We start from the raw sequence: 17,316 nt of genomic DNA, 5'->3' as shown, positions 1-17,316 counted from the left end.
CTTTTCCCAATCCAAAAGGACTATAATAGGGTGCCTCATGCCCTACTTCTCCCGGACTAGGGTGCTAGGCACCATAGTTCAAGCCAAAAGCCTACCCAAATTTAAATCCTCCAACACTTAGAAAAAATTGAGCAAAAAATGATATCCGATGTTGACTTCATAATTTTCAACATGCTTTGTGAGGTTAGGTATAAAATAAAGTTTTATCCTCTCATTTAAAATATCTCCCATCAAGGAATTCACTCCACATCAAGAATTTCATTGAGAAAGAAATCAAGCATCATCAAGGGAATGAAGGAGAGGTCAAGTAATTAGATTCTTAACTATTCAAGAGGACATACATGATCAAATTTGTGTGAAGACATGCATGAGTTCCTACATAGAAACATCAATCTTTCATGAATACTTCAAGGGAAAGGATATTCATGAATTAAGATTAAACATTTCAATTTATTTTATGTTAACTTTATTCCTCTCATAATTAAGTAAATTTAATTTAATTAATCCTATCACTATAGTCTAATAATTGATTTAATAAATAAATTGATTATTCTCTATTCTTCTAAATTTCTCAAATTAATTATTTCTTCTAAATCCACTCTTAGTTAATTAATGACAATTAATTAACCAAGTCATGTGATTCCTACAAATCACTCTCCCTAATTATTCATTAGCCTAATTAATTCTTCTAGAAGCCTACTTAACATTATTTCCTCCACTCATTCTCTCTCCTCTTGTCAAATCCTCCTACAAATCCCACTTGTCTCATAATCTCTCATAAACCTACCTAATTCCTTTTTTTTAATCATTTGCTAGTGGCTAATCCCTATGATTAGCTACAAAGTCAACCAATATCCATAAATGGATAAGTCCACTTGTCCCCTCGTCACCTTCCAACCTTAAATGTATCTAATTAGGTCATTTCAAGGATTTTAAAAATTCTCATTCTCCCATGCACTCTCATCTTCCCAAGGAATTTTAAATTCCCTTTCCCAATCTCATTTCCCTATGCACTCCATTATTTGAGATTTTTAATTATCTTGTTCATCCCCCAAGGAATTTTTAATTCCTTCTTGTCTTCCAAATGTACTTGGGATATCTTCCCCATGTACATTGTGGAGTGTGGAGACAAGAAATGCCTTTATGGAAAATCCATTGGTCTCCACACCATGTCCTCTCAATCCATGTCCCCACCTTCTTTCAATCTCCACCCTTGATCATCTTTCAATCTCAACCATCCATGCATCCCCTTTCAAATCTATAAATTTGGGTCTCCTCTCCTTCATTTGACGTCTCCAATTTGTGCAATCTCATGCTACCAACATAGCTTTAGCAATCCATCAAGAGAATCATCACTATAGGCAAATACCCATTTAGCATCCATGACATCCATATCCAACCTTTTATCATTCATCATCCACTCCCATTATCATTGTTGTGCAATCTTGGAGAGCAATCCACATCGATCAAAAATGGAAAATCCAAACAAGTGGAGTACAAGGGCGCATCTTCCACTTCATCAAGCCCAATTCGAAGGAGAAGGTGAAATTAGTAAGGTATATTGGTTTGTTTTATGCTTTTATTGATTTATTTACATAATAACCGTTGAATCTTACCTTTCTCATTTTGGCACACCTAGTGGGACCCATGTCCCTTGTTACTAATAAAAAATTTGAGTTTTTTTTATTTTAGCTTGCAGGTTCCCGCTTCAACGTTTCCACCTGCTAATCAACATCTTTGTTGTTCTGTTTCAACGTTTATGTCTGGAAATGACGTATGCGCTTTAAATTTAAAATTTTAACTCACCATTTAGTAGGTTTTAGGAATCAACGCATGTGCCTGCCATTTGATGCCTCTGTAGTGTCTGTCGACAGTTCAGTTTAGAGCTTAGTTTTAGCATTTATTTATGTTTTAAAAGCTTAAAAATCACAAAAAACATTTTAGAAAGGCATAAAAAGAACAAAAAAAAATCAAGCTAGTTTGATTTTTGTTTTTTTAGGTAACTTGGGTTAATTTTTGGGTTATAGGTAGATCAACGCCTGTGTAGATGCATCCACGTTTGTGCTCTAATTCAGTGCCTATGCTGAGACAGACATCCCACCCGATTTTCAAATTTTGAATTCAAATTTTAAGAAACTTCAACTAACTCTGCAAGTAATTAGTTTCTGTGTTTTGATGCCTACGCATATGCATCAGTGTTTGTGCCAGGAATCGACGTTTGTGTAGAAAGTTAAATTTTAATTTAAAAGTTAAATTTTTTTCAATTTTTTTGTTATTCTCGCACTCTCTGTCTGATAGCTAGGCACAGGTTCCTTCAACATTTGCACAAACGCTTCAACATCTGCACAGGTGCTACAACGTCTGCGTCTGTGGATTGGTTCTTGCACTGCATCCTTAGGGATTTTTCTATTACTGATGCGATTTTGAGTTTTGCAAGTTCATTTTGTTTGTCCAAGGCATTATCTTGAAACTACTAACTATTATTGTTGCAACACATTTGTCCAAGACACTTGTTTTCTACTAAAATTAGATTGTTTTTTACATTCTAGTTAGAAAATTATGAACATGTGGGCTTAAAATGAACATGTGTCTTATGTGTTTGGTGCACTTGCATGCTTAGTATTGGGTGGACCCACCATTACACTTGAGTATCCTCTCCCCTCACCTTCGTAGATCTTGGGTGTAAGAGAAAAAGTGATCAACAACACCCTTTTTTTTTTTTATAGTTGAGGGGTATTTCTTGATTGGGGATTTCATCACCCCATAAGGATAATTTGAATTGGGACATGTTGGGGATATCAAATCTCCTAGCTCGATCTCAAGCAAGTTTTTTTGAGCCACTGTATAAATAAGCTGGTTAGGCGGTTGAGGTGCTGAGTGAATTCAACATATGTGGATGCCCTCCCTGCACCGATAAGCTCAGTTAGAGCCTTAATTGGTTTGCTTCGAGAATCCGTCATTGGATTGTTCATCCCTTGAAAACTACACTAGGCACCAATTTTAGTAGCCAAAATTCTACATTTGATAGTGCAAGGGATGTAAATCGTACCCCAAAGTTACTCCTCATGTATTCGCTCAAGATGAGACAAGAATCTCCCATATAATACATCCTTAGATCTTTGGGGTAAGAGAATTTGGTATGCCCAAGAAGTGAGTATCGTGGAGTGGAGCCAGTGCTACCAAAATCTCTATCTGCCTGTCTGAGTGAGGTATTGCTTATGCAAGGGGCCTTTCAAGTGGTTTCCACTTTCCATCCTAAGTTGTATGTTTGATGTTTGTCTTCATTTTGTGCCATGCCAATGAAATCTGTTTGGGCTAATCTAGGCCTCCACCACTTTCACACTCATTGTTGAGTGTTACACTTGGCCAATGTGTATACTTTACAATTTTTTTGCATATTCAAACCAATTCCAACCCGTATTCAAACACTTTCCTTCATGTTCTATAAACCCAAGTCCATCAAACATTCCAAAAATTCCATCTATCACCAAGTCAAGAAGAAGAATCCTAGCTACAAGACATCCCTCAAACGTGCCAAATTCTTGTACATCAATCAAAAAATCTTGCTAAAACATAGGACCTTCCTACACCATTACCATGACTATACCCATGGTCATAGCAATGAGTTTGATGCCAATGATGATTTGAGAAGCTGTTCCCATCAAGGATCTGGTTTGTCTTTCTGCACCGACTATCATCAAAATGGGGGTGGCCATATTCCTTCTTATAATTTTCCTGTCGAACCAATCACATTTTGATTCATCTCTCCATCTAGAGTAATCTTGACATCATTCCTCTTTTCTTCCAAAAATCACCATTCCCTCCTTCAATATTTTTCATTATTCATCTCCAAGGACTTAGCATCCAAATCAAATAATTAAACATCAATCATTCTTTAATCCAACACCCAATTTAATCATCCAAAATAAACTAATCAATCAACCTCATCCAAAAGTTTACTTCTTTGTGAAGTTTAATTTAGATCTTATCTTAAATCAATTAATAATTTTGCTTTTGTACTTGGGGAAGAATCTACCCCAAGTACCTTTGCTCAATCACTTTGCGTTGATCCAAACCCTAATCCTTTGGCCCTATTTTGCTGGGGAACACAAGTCCATCCCACACAAGAAAAGGCCTAATCAACTAATCATAATCTCAAGGTCTAAATTTTATCTAACCTAGTTGTCACCTTTCTTGGGTGCCATCCTTTGATCAACCTTGTCCTAATCAAAGGACTCGATCCAAATTATTTCCAATCCTAATCAACATCAAAATTTTCTAATTACATTCATCACTTTCTCTCAATCATCAATTCTTGTTCATTTCCACTCACTTCCAAAAGCACTCATGCATAGTCTTGACTTGATCACAAAAGGCAAAAATGGTTGCCCAAGGCAATAACAATAATATGCCACAATTTAATGATCCCTTCACCCAAGATACTCCACCCGAAGAGGAAGCACTTTTTGACCAACCTGACCTCTCTCCATGTGTCCTTTCATTCATCAATGACCCTTATAATCAAGACATGATGGATAAATTATTCAAACATGATGCCAATAGGCTTGTATCTGAGCTCATCTTACAAGGGGCACACTTACCCCCTGATTTTGATAGATCCATTCTTGACCAACCTCTAGCAGATGACCTTGCAAACAATTACATTTGTGATCCTATTCTTCATCCTCAACTCGGCACATCTGCACCTTTAACTTCTATTCCTCCTCATACCTCTAATCTACCAAGATCATCCAACCCTCTTCAAAATAGGGCCAATTATATCAACATGAGCTTGCCTCCCATTAGCATGATTCGAGGATCACAAGCTCCCCACATTTCCCAACCTCCTCCACATTCTTCATATCAATACATTGGTGGTGGTCCTCCATCCTTTTCATATAAAATCCCAACATTGAATATGGGTCACTATGTTCCTAATGTCCCCAATCAACAATCTGATCTCATCAAGGAAATCAAGGACATGATGAAGCTCATCAAAAATCTCAGTTGCTCCCCTACGACCCAGCCATCTTAGTTGCTCCATATCTATCTAGTTTTGAGATGCCTAAGTTTAAAAAATACAAAGGCAAGGGTGATCCTACGCATCATGTTCGAGAATTCTTCGTTTCATGCCAAGGAGTATATTACAGTGACATATATCTCATAAGACTTTTTCCAAAACTTCTCATTGAAGAGGCCCTCACTTGGTTCTCCTCTCTACCATAGGGCTCCATCACATCAATCTTTGATTTAGTCAAAAAAATTATGGATCATTATTCCTGTAACATTGAGAATGATGCCTCTATAATAGAGACTTGTGTAACACAAAGCAAAGGCCTAGGGAAACTTTTGCCAACTTCCTTCAAAGATGGTGACATCTCACTAAAATATTCCCTTGGACAATACCAAAGCAAAACCCAGTCAAATTATTTCAATGCAATCTGATACCAAAATTTTCCAAACCCTTGACTCACCAATGCTTGACCTCCTTTGCGGAAACTTCCAAGAAGGGTATAGCTTTAGAGCGTACGCTCTTAGAGGATGGAACTATTAAACACTATCAGAAATCAATGCAAAATTCCTCCTCTCATAATGATAAGCCAAAATTCAGGTCCAAAAACAAAAATGTCACCAACAATGGAATCACTAATGCTAAACTTATCCAAACCATCATCGCACCATCCAAACCCGCCACCAATAATTTCTTCAACATCTGATCCAATCCTCGCAATCAATCCAATTCTCAAGATCAACCCCACAATCCCACCTCCATCCAAGGTCACCCCACTCGGCCCAACAACCAACATGAGTATAACCCGCTAGGTGAACCCATTGAAGTCATCTTCCAAAAACTTGTCAAGGCTAGTGTTGTTGTCTTCCCGATGACACACCCTTTTGATCCTAACCAACCCAAACCCTGATGGTACAATGAGAATGAATATTGTGATTACCATCGTATCAATGGTCACGATACATGCAAGTGTATTAAACTCAAGAATTACATCCAAGACCTTATTGATAAAGGAGATATTGAGGTTGACGTTGCCAAATCCAGTAACTCCAATGACAAGCTTAAAATGTATCGGGACCCATTCCCTAAGCATGGAAAAGATAAGGCCTCATCTCATGCGGTCAACTATGATTATACCAACTATATATCCAACTTTGACTCCTTGGTGGGTCGCATAGAGCCTGCTAATACCTCTATCAACACAATTATCATCAAAGGAGTAGACCCCCCATCTACCACTAGACCCAGAATCACCATCCAAGGGGCCTATCCCCCTCAGTCATCAAGTCACCCTTCCCAAGAAAAGATAGTAAGCCAAGGCACTGCATCTCCCAATTATCAAAATGACTACAATGTCACCACCTGCAGAGGAAGAGTAACTATTCTAGGAGCCCCTCCTCTCACTCCCCAACCTCCCATGTCATCCACCCATCGATATGATATCCTTGACCACCTTAGAAATAATCTTGCATAGATCTTCATCCTTGAGCTACTCAAAACATCCCCCATCCACAAATACATCCTTGAGAAATCCCTCCTAAAATCTCGCATCCCTGATAATATCAATGCTGCCCAATTCCAAGCCCTCATAGGTAACCTTGCCATGCAGCACCATCTTGTTTTCACATCCAATGACATGCCCTCTGATAATGCATTTGATAAAAAGCCTCTCCACATTGAAGCCCTTGTACACAAACATAAAATTAAGAGACTCCTCATAAATGGTAGATCTGGCTTGAATCTATGTACATATAAGTTAATTAAATAATTGGGTATCTCTGAGGACTTGGTTGACACATCAGGCAAGATAGTCATAAAAGCATATGATGATGCAAAGAGGGTCTCCAAAGGAACAATCACCTTTCCTCTACAAGTGGGCCTTCTATAGTGGATACAACTTTCCAAGTTTTGGACCTTGATCTCCCCTATAACATTCTTCTTAGTCATCCTTGGATCCACTCCATTCAAGCCATCCCTTCAACATACCATCAATGCTTGAAATTTCCATTCGATGGTAGGGAGATCACCATTTATGCTGACTCACAACCTTTTGAGTATTGCAAACTGCTTGAAGGGAAGCATCCTTATCATTGTTCACTTAATAGACTTGCTTCGCTCCCTCCATCAGATCCATCCAATGTCGCACCCACCTCATCTACACCTAAGGACAAGGTCAAAATAATAGACAATGGTTGTGGATTGTACACCTTGTATAATACCCTTTACGTGGGTCAACTCCCACTCTCTCCTAAGTCATGTGGCAAGACAAAAGAAATAAAGAAACAAGAAAAACCCACTATCTAATGCAAAGAGACCACCTTCCAATAGTGGGGTCCACTTGATGAGGAGAGATTGGAAATTAAAGTTACCTTTTGGCTATATCGAGAGGAAGAAGAAGAACCGGTAAAAATCCCCAAACAGATGTATCTAATGGCCTCTGTTATAGTAGAAAAGATGGGCTATAAAGGACATGGTCTCAAACCCAAAGAAAAAGGAAGAAAAGTACCCATCTCCCTGGTTTCTTATAAGTACAATAGGGGCTTGGGCTACTTACCTTTGCCTAAGATCATCATCACTATGGTCCAACCAGATCCTCCTGTTGATGTCAAAGACTCTGATGAAGAGGAGTTCCATGAAATTCCTTTTGAATATGAAGATGATATATTTGATGATACCCATATAAACGCCATCATCCCCATTATCCCTTCCACGTTATATGAACTCAAACTGATTCATCCTGAACTCATTGACCATGATCAACAAGAACCACCTATTTTAGATGTATGTGCTAATGATGATGCTCTTATAGCATTACTTATTATGAAAGACCTCATGAACCACATGATTGTCAATGGGATTCAGCTTCATCCATAAGCTTACTTTGGTAGCTAAGTCAACTCCCTTAGTTGCAAAAATAAAAACAAAATGAAAATGTTCCTTGGTGAAAACCTTTCTAAGGCACCTTTGCACATGGAAAAAGTAAAAACAAAGGATGAATCTTCTAGTGAAAACCTAGATCAGGCACTAGAAGATGGGGGAATTGACTTACCTACCATGGTTCCATCCAAACAAGAAAGATTACCACTACTGATTGAAGGAACTGGCACTATCAATATCAGATCAGAAGGAAACCCTAAGAATGTGTTCCTCGCCAAATCATTAATGGATCAAGAGAAATAGAATTTCATGATCTTTCTAAAGGAGACACAAATCAACTTCTCCTGGTCTTATGTAGACATGCAAGGGCTTGATCTAGAACTAGTAGTACACAATCTTATAGTCAGAACTAATGCCAAACCAGTTAAACAGAAGTTACACAAGATGCATCCCTAGATAGCACTATTGGTCAAAGAAAAATTACAAAGATATTGGATGTAGGCTTCATTAAACCCATAGATTATCCTAAATGGGTTTCCAACATTGTACCTATCGGTAAGCCAACTAGGGGCATTAGAATATGCACAAACTTCAGGGATCTAAACAAAGCATGTCCAAAATATGATTTCCCATTATCAAACATAGACATGATTATGGACCTTACAACAAGGCATGAAATGTTATCACTTATGGATGGTTTTCCAGGGTATAATCAAAACAGGATTAGAGAAGAAGATTAGCACAAGATAACATTCACAACACCATGGGCCACCTTCTATTACCAAGTTATGCCCTTTGGCCTTAAGAATGTAGGAGTTACTTACTAACAAGATATGAAAACAATTTTCCATGATCTTCTGCACAAAATAATGGAGGACTATGTAGATGATCTTCTAGGCAAGTTCAAAACAAGAGAAGAGCGCATTCCAATCCTAAGGCAAATTTTTGAGAGACTTGAGAAATACAAGTTGCATCTAAACCCTAAGAAGTGTGTCTTTGGAGTTACATCAGGTAAGCTCCTAGGGTTTATAGTTTCTCAAAGAGGCATTGAAGTAGATCCCACAAAGGTAAAAGCTATAATGGAAATTCCTCCCCCTAAGACACTCAGGTAGCTTCATAGTCTTCAAGAGAAACTCAAGTCCATTTGCAGGTTCGTTGCACAACTAGCAAACAAGTACCATCCCTTTGCTCATCTCCTTTGCAAAGACACCAAGTTTAAGTGGGATTGCCTATGTCAAGGTCTTTTGATAAACTAAAGGAATACTTGGCCTCTCCTCTATTCTTAATGCCACCAATCATAGGGCAGCCGCTTCTCTTGTATATATCAACAACATTAGTGGCACTGGGGGCATTGTTGGCACAAACATATGAGAATGGAAAAGAGCATGCAATATACTACATCAGCCACACTCTTGTAGAGTATGAGCTTAACTACACTCCCATTGAAAGAGCCTGCCTTGCATTAGTATTCAGTACACAAAAATTGCAGCATAACATGCTCAACAACAAGACAAAGCTCATAGCCAAGATTGATCCTTTGAAGTATTTATTGTCTAAGGCTACCCTCTAAGGTCGCACCGCTAACTGGGTCATCCTCTTGAGAAAATTTGACACTGATTATATGGATCGAAAAGCCATAAAAGGACAGGCTATAGCAGATCAACTAGCCAAAGCCCCTCTACAAGGATATCATTCCCTTACAGATGAGTTCCCTAATGATACCAACATGACTATCTCTACATCCACCAAATGGCAGTTGTACTTCGATGGCTCGTGCACAAAAAATGGATCAAGAGCAGGTTTCTTGTTGATAAATCCTCAAGGAGATTGTATTCCTAAGTCCTAAAAGATTGCCTTTTCATGCACCAACAATATCATAGAATATGAGGCCCTCATCACTAGACTTCGCCTTTCCATACAGTGCAAGATCAATGAATTGCAAGTTTATGGAAACTCCCAACTTGTCACTAAACAAGTCAATGATGAATACCAAACAAAATATGACAAGTTGCTTCCCTATCATAGCATGGTTGAAGATCTTAAGAAGCACTTCATTTTCATCCATTTTGATCAGGTTCCTAGAGAAAATAATAGAGTTGCTGATGCAATGGCAACAATTGGTTCCCTCTTACAAATACCAACAAACAACTAGAATTATGAGTTCTTGGTTGAGCAACTCCTTGTTCCGACATATGACCTCCCTGAATCTGAAATGGTGTGTGTTCTTGTTGGTCCCCAATCTTCCTTGTATAAATAAACCTACACATACCTCCGTGATAACATTATCCCATCTCTCCTCACCAAAACCCAAGAATAGACATTCATTTGTCGATCCACTCGATACACTATCCTAGGTGACACCCTCTTCCGAAGGCATTTCGATGGAACCCTCCTAAGGTGTTTAGACAAAGAGGAGGCTGAATGGGTACTACGTGAGGTGCACGAAGGAATTTGTGTGGCACACTCAAGTGGCCTTACATTAGCTAAAAATATCTTGTGAACAGGATACTACAGGCCAACCATGGAAGAAGATGCATAACACTACGTGAAGAAATGTGTTCCTTGTCAAAAACATGGTGACAAAATTCATGCACCTTCTCGAGATCTACAGCCATTCATCACACCTTGGCCTTTCTCACAATGGGGTCTTGATCTCATAGGTAAAATCCACCCCGCTTCCTCCAATGGTCATAAATTAATAATAATTGCCACCGAGTACTTCACCAAGTGGGTGGAAGACATACCACTCACCTTCACAACTAGCAAACAAATTTCTAAGTTCATCCTAAATTACCTTACCTATCGATACATAATCCCTAAAACAATCACTACAGATAATGGTAGACCATTCAAAAAATAGGATGTCAAATAATTATGCCAGAAATTATCTATCCAACACCATTTCTCCACTCCATATTACCCACAAGGTAATGGTCAAGTTGAGGCTTCAAATAAAACCCTCATCAAAATCCTCAAAAAGATAGTCAATGAAGCTAGCTATGACTGACACTTGCAACCCCATCCTGCCCTTTGGGCCTACCATATAAGAATTTGCACACACATAGGTGCCACCTCATATTCACTGGTCTTCAGTTATGAAGCTATCCTACCCCTTGATATCAAGATCTCATTGCTAAGGGTTTCGCTGTAGAACATCCTCCCTGATGAGGAATATAGAGTCACCAGGCTACAAGAGCTTGAACTATTGGATGAAATACACCTCAAGGCCCTAAATCACCTCTGGGTATATCATAACTGCCTGCGGTTAAGCTACAACAAGAAGGTCTGAACCCGGGAGTTTGTCATCGGTGATCTTGTGCTCATGGAAAATCAGAGAAATCTACAAGATTGTGAAAAGAAAAAAGAGTTTGAGCCTATTTGGCTTGGACCATATGTGATCACTACAAAATATGGATCAAGTTCTTATCAGCTAGCAATCTCGAAGGTGAACCCTTGGATGAGCCTATGAACATCATGCCCCTGAAGAAATTTTATGCCTAGTCCTTAGAGATCACCAGTTTTCAAAAAAAAAAAAAAAAATACAAAAAAATGAAAAAATCACAAAAGTAAAGAAAAATAAATTCATCCATTAGTGAAAACCACTTTGTGGCGTTATGGGAAATTACCTCGGTGAAAACCTATTTGCGAGCATCAACCAGGGAAAACTTTAGGAAACCCCCCCCCTCGGACAAGGTGTAAAAACCTGGCGAAAGGTGTATAATTGCCAACGAAAATTTTAATTTTACTGGCAAAATTTTGCGGTTTACGGAGAAAAATTAATAATCTCCATTGGCGAATCATTCGTGATCGCTCAAAGTTTGTGAAAAATTCTAGCGAATTGTAATGTTTTTAAAACCAAAAAGTATTTGCATGGGCGAATTGTAATGTTTTTAAAACAAGAAAAATATTTGCATTGGCGATTTCAACCTATTTTCAAACCATTAAAAATAAATATTGGTGATTTCAACCTATTTTCAAACCATAAAAAAAAAAAAAATATTGGCGATTTCAACCTATTTTCAAACCATAAAAAAAAAGATTAGCGATTTCAACCTTTCTCCAAAACATAAAAAAAAAATATTGGCGATTTCAACCTATTTTCAAACCATAAAAAAAAAAAAATATTGGCGATTTCAACCTATTTTCAAACCATAAAAAAAAAGATTAGCGATTTCAACCTTTCTCCAAAACATAAAAAAAATATATTGGCACCTTAGCAGTCCCCATCAAGTCATTAAAACACATGGCACACAATCGTCAACCCTCTGCCTGAAAGACTTCCCATTAGAAAATCTCACAACCTAGCGACAAGCCCTTACGACTCTATCTCTAGCTCGCAAGCTGAAAATGCTAAGCCTTCATTACCTCAAGATCTAGTGACTGAGGGAAACTGAACCGCCACTTGCCAATCCTCAACCACAAAATGTTAAGCCCTTGTCACCGTAGCAACTTGGAGATAGTGGTAACTTTAACCCTTGTCGCATACTCACCAACATAAAATTGTTTATCTCTTAACTGCTAGCACTTCACTCGCAAGCTCGCGGCTTGATCAGGTCTTCAGACTTAACTTCGCGAGCTGGCAATAACCATAAAACTTAACAGCAAAATGTCTAGTTGCTAGCTCGTGACCTAAAAATGCTAACATTAAACAAACATTAGAGCTAGCAACAACTGTATGAAATGAGTTACTCACTAACTCTCGTGGCTATAATATATGACATCAGACCAACTCGAGACCTCACGACCAAAGCAATTTCATTAACAATCTCCAGCTCGCTAACATAAAATGCTAACACCCAAAAAGATAGAGACCTCACGATGTAAACCCAAACCAACTTTTCGCCAGCTCGCGGCTTGATCACGTCTTTAGACATTTAACCTCGTGAGCTGGTGATAACCATAAAACTTAACCACAAACTATCTAGTCGCTAGCTCACAACCTAAAAATGCTAACATTAAAAAAACATGAGAGCTAGTGACAACTATGGTGGCAAGCTAATATGTATGAGGAATTTTTAAGGCTTGGATGTCGACTCATTCCTAAGGGACTAGTTTGAAGGTTTCTCCTGAGTCGAGGTTGATTAGACAAGTGAGGATGATGGTTTTAGAGGCATAAAAGGATTGGATAGATTCTGAGTTAGAGATGGGCAATCACGGATTTCTCTGAGAAATTAGAGGTTGCTTGTTGTTGGGGATTCTGAAACAGAATTTGTACAATCAAGGAGGAATAAAATTAGAACAAAATCGTTCACATAAGATGAGCCTTAGTAGGGTGCAGTGGATTTGATAGGCATGACTTCTAGAGTCTAGAGTCACGTTGAAAAACACCAAAATGATAATTTTTCATGTGAATGAGCATCACGAGATGAAGTGTTAAAAATTTATAAATACAATGGAGTGGTGACTTAATTGGTAGAAGAGAAAAGAAACCTTTTTCATTTTCTGAGAGTGGTTTTTTCCTCAAAAAGGAAGATGATGTTTGATCAAGATCGTGCATGGAGCTGTTGTGTGCTCTGTGATACTGGATGGGTGTTTTTTTTCTCCTATGTGAGTTTGTTTATTGTTAGAGGGGTTGTGAAAGTGAGAATGATTGCCAGAAGGGGCGTGAAAGCCTTTTCTTATCAAGAAAGGCCACGTATGGCATATTCTTTGCTTCTACTTGATAGTTCTGATACTTAATATAAGTACAGATCCAATAGCCAACAAGATGAGAGGGGGGGTGAATCATACAAACTTAATCATCCATAAAAACATCAGATTCAATCTTGGTAACATATACCAGTCATATAATCAAAAACTGTCAAACATGCAAACTCAAAAGCATATGAACAATATAAACCTCATAACACCAGATTTAACGTGGAAACCCAAATAGGGAAAAACCACTGTGGGATTTCAGACCCACTAAGAAATATACTCTTCTAGAGTATGCTCGGTTAAAAGAAAATCCTATTAAAGATTACAAACACATTGCTAGATGTGACCCAGTTAAGGGATTTCCCTCAGATCTGTTAGGATCTTCACTTTGTTAGAAGTGACCTTGTCAAAGGATTTCAAACACTCAATTAGAATGTCACCTTGTTAGAGGATTTACATATAAGACTGTTAAGTCCACTTGGTTAAGAGATTTCCTATCACTTTCACAAAATAACAGTAATACAATCTATCTGCAACTTCACATCTGAAATGCTAAAGTAGATTCCTATTTGTTCAATACAATCTAAACATAGAACTAATCTTGTCTATCTGTTGGGCATCAATACTTTGTTATTCTAACAGGTCTTCAAGCCTCTGTGCTCGGTAATCACTATGTAGCATCCTTGTGCATACACTTCCCCGCATACATTGTTTATCAACAGTTCCTTATTTATAAACAATCTTCTAACCTCTTAATCTCCTTGATCACATTTCCCATGATCAATCATAGCCATCAGATCTTCAATCTTTGTCTAGGTTCATTGTATCTTTCGATCTAAATTTTTTTTACCCTGCCTTGGAACTTGCACAATCACCTTGGAACTTGTGTTAGGGTAATGCAGGTCAATCTGAGCTGTAGATCTTCTTGCTGACTTTCCATTGCCTTAGATTTGTTTAACAAACTTCTTTTACGGCTTGCCAATCATTGATCCGCTCTAGCTCATCAGCATCTTTCATTAAATATCGCATGTAAACATTTAATGCATTCTGTTATAGCTTGGTTACAACTCGATGAATACTAAACTTCACTCAGTAGACATTCTGTCTTCATTAACCAACTGCGATAACCTTAGGATTTACCGACTAGGTTCCTTAGGGTTTACCGACTAGGTTCTTTGCTTGATAACATAGTATAGTATTAACCTTTACATTTTACAACATATGTATGATGTTAAAACAATCTAAAACATCAAGATCTCATCATTGTCTAACTCGGTAGAGTTGCCCATTGAATAATTTATCCCCTTATTCATCATATTCTTTCTTGTGTCTTTACCGACTTCTTTATAATCTTTGTATCATATTTCTTAAGATATGGCAACATCATACTGAATTAGAAAATCAATTTCTTGACATCAGTGACAAAATAATAATATCAAGATAGTAAAACATCTTTAATCAATTATGTCCATAATCATCAACAACCTTCTCAATATCCTTGTAATATTGCCAACAATCTCCCCCTTTGGCATTGATGGCAAAACCAATTGATTTGACCTTTAAAAAATTTGGATTGCTGTGATTTTGAAATGCTAAAATGCTCTCCCCCATACATCAGACTTCTCTTATGTTTTTAGTCTTTATTTCAATCTGTAGTCTTCTCTCAGTCTTCTCAGGTCTTCTCCCCTTTTGGTAGATCTTCTCCTTCTTGGTCTTCTCCTTCTTGGTCTTCTCCCCCTTTGACAACAATGCCAAAATGAATAGAAGTAAAACATAATTTCTTTATGTAAGAAGTTATTTCCTGCTGTTGTGTATCAACTGAGTCTCGGTCAGAGCATTTGTTTACAATTCCTGTTCCCTATAACATTTTCTGTATTATCCCAGTATTATTTCCAGTACACTTTCAGAAAAACATTCTAAAGTGTATCACTCCAGCATCAGCTCCCCAAAAGATATTCAATAGAGTCATCGAAGTGATGCTTTCACCAAACTCGGTCGGTGAGTAAAAGATAGGGGTAGGACCCCTAACTTACTTCTGAGATATTCAAAAGCATCCTTTGGTAGTGGTTTGGTGAAGATATCAGCTATTTGCTCCTTTGTGTTGACATATTCCAACACCACTTTCTTCTCTTGAGCTTCTTCTCTAAGATAATGATATTTGATAGAGATGTGCTTTGTCTTAGAGTGCATAATAGGGTTCTTTGAAATATTAATGGCACTAGTATTGTCACAAAATATAGTTACTGGCTCGGTAACTTTCTCATTTATACCTTCCAACAGTTGTTTGATCCATGCAATATTGGTACAATTCAGTGCTGCTGCAACATATTCAGCTTTGGCTATTGACTGAGTAACACATCCTTATTTCTTGCTAAGCCAACTCACTAGTCTTTCTCCTAAGAAGAAAGCTCCTCCACTTGTGCTTTTTATGTCATTAATGTTGCCTGCCCAATCAACATCAGTATAAACTTTTAGATCAAAATCATTTCCTTTCTGATATACTAAACCATAATCTTCAGTGCCCTTCAAGTATCTGAAAATTCTTTTGATTTCTATCATGTGTATTTCCTTAGGATCTACAGAGAATCTTGCAACAATACCTACTGCATGTGTTATATCTGGCCTACTGTGAACAACATATTGTAGTTTTCCAATCATGGATCGGTAGAGTGTCTCATCAACAGATGCAGATTCATCATTCTTTGATAGTTTGCAGTTGGTAGTCATAGGAGTACTTACTGGCTTTGAATCCTCCATTCCAAATTTCTTCAAGATTTCCTTTATGTATTTGGATTGAGTAATGAAAATCTCATTTTTCATTTGTAGTATCTGTAAACCTATAAAATACTTTATCTCACCGATTAATGACATCTCAAATTCTTTGCTCATTTCATTTCTAAAGTTCTTGCATAAAGAGTCATTTCCACAAAATATAATATCATCAACAAATATGGCTAAGATTAGTATTCTATTTTCATCATTCTTCATGTACATGTTGTTGTTCTCACTTGTCCTTATAAAACCCATCTTAATCAAATAAGAGTGCAATCTTTCATACCATGCTCTAGGTGCTTGTTTCAGACTATATAAAGCTTTGTTCAATTTACATACCTGATCTTTATTATTGTCATCAACAAATCCTTCAAGTTGTTCAATGAAAAATTCTTCTTCTAATAATCCATTCAGAAATGCAGATTTGACATCCATTTGCACTTTCTACTATTTTGTTAGATGATTTGATCAGACATTTAAATGCTTTGCTTCTAGAAGAATATCCTAGAAATGTTCCTTCTTCACTTTTCTGATCAAACTTGCCATTTCTATCATCTTTATGAACATAGCATTTACTTCCAAAGATCTTAAAATAGCTTACATTAGGTTTCTTGCCATACCAGATTTCATAAGGTGTCTTCAAAGTACCTTTCTTCAATTGAACTCGGTTCAAGGTGTAAACAGCTGTGCTTATTGCTTCTCTCCAAAATGTTTGTGGAACCTTCTTCTCAATCATCAGTGTTCTGGCACAATCCACAATAGATCTATTTCTTCTTTTAGCTATTCCATTCTGCTATGGAGTTCTCGATGCAGAGACTTGTCTTTTAATACCATGATCATTGCAAAATAGGTTGAACTCATCAGATGTGAACTCTCCTCTATCTGATCTAAGACATTTCAATTGTCTTCCTGTTTCATTTTCAACTCTAGCCTTGTACCACTTAAACATTTGAAAAGCTTCTGATTTTTCTTTTAAAAACATTACTGACATCATCCTTGAATAGTCATCCACAAATAAT

The 17,316-nt window shown here is 37.5% G+C and overlaps 1 protein-coding gene across 1 annotated transcript in view; it reads left to right on the top strand.

Annotated features, from left to right (window-relative positions):
• Positions 1-17,316, top strand: part of LOC131860182 (uncharacterized protein At4g15970-like) — a 113,630-nt gene that overhangs the window by 22,873 nt on the left and 73,441 nt on the right. The window contains exon 2 of the mRNA XM_059214559.1: positions 1,693-1,774. Within this exon, the coding sequence (XP_059070542.1) occupies positions 1,693-1,774 (82 nt within the window). The remainder of the gene's footprint in view (positions 1-1,692; positions 1,775-17,316) is intronic.

Source organism: Cryptomeria japonica, chromosome 11 (genome assembly GCF_030272615.1).
Source record: "Cryptomeria japonica chromosome 11, Sugi_1.0, whole genome shotgun sequence".
Classification (NCBI taxonomy): domain Eukaryota; kingdom Viridiplantae; phylum Streptophyta; class Pinopsida; order Cupressales; family Cupressaceae; genus Cryptomeria; species Cryptomeria japonica.
This window is presented reverse-complemented; position numbering and strand designations above follow the sequence as displayed.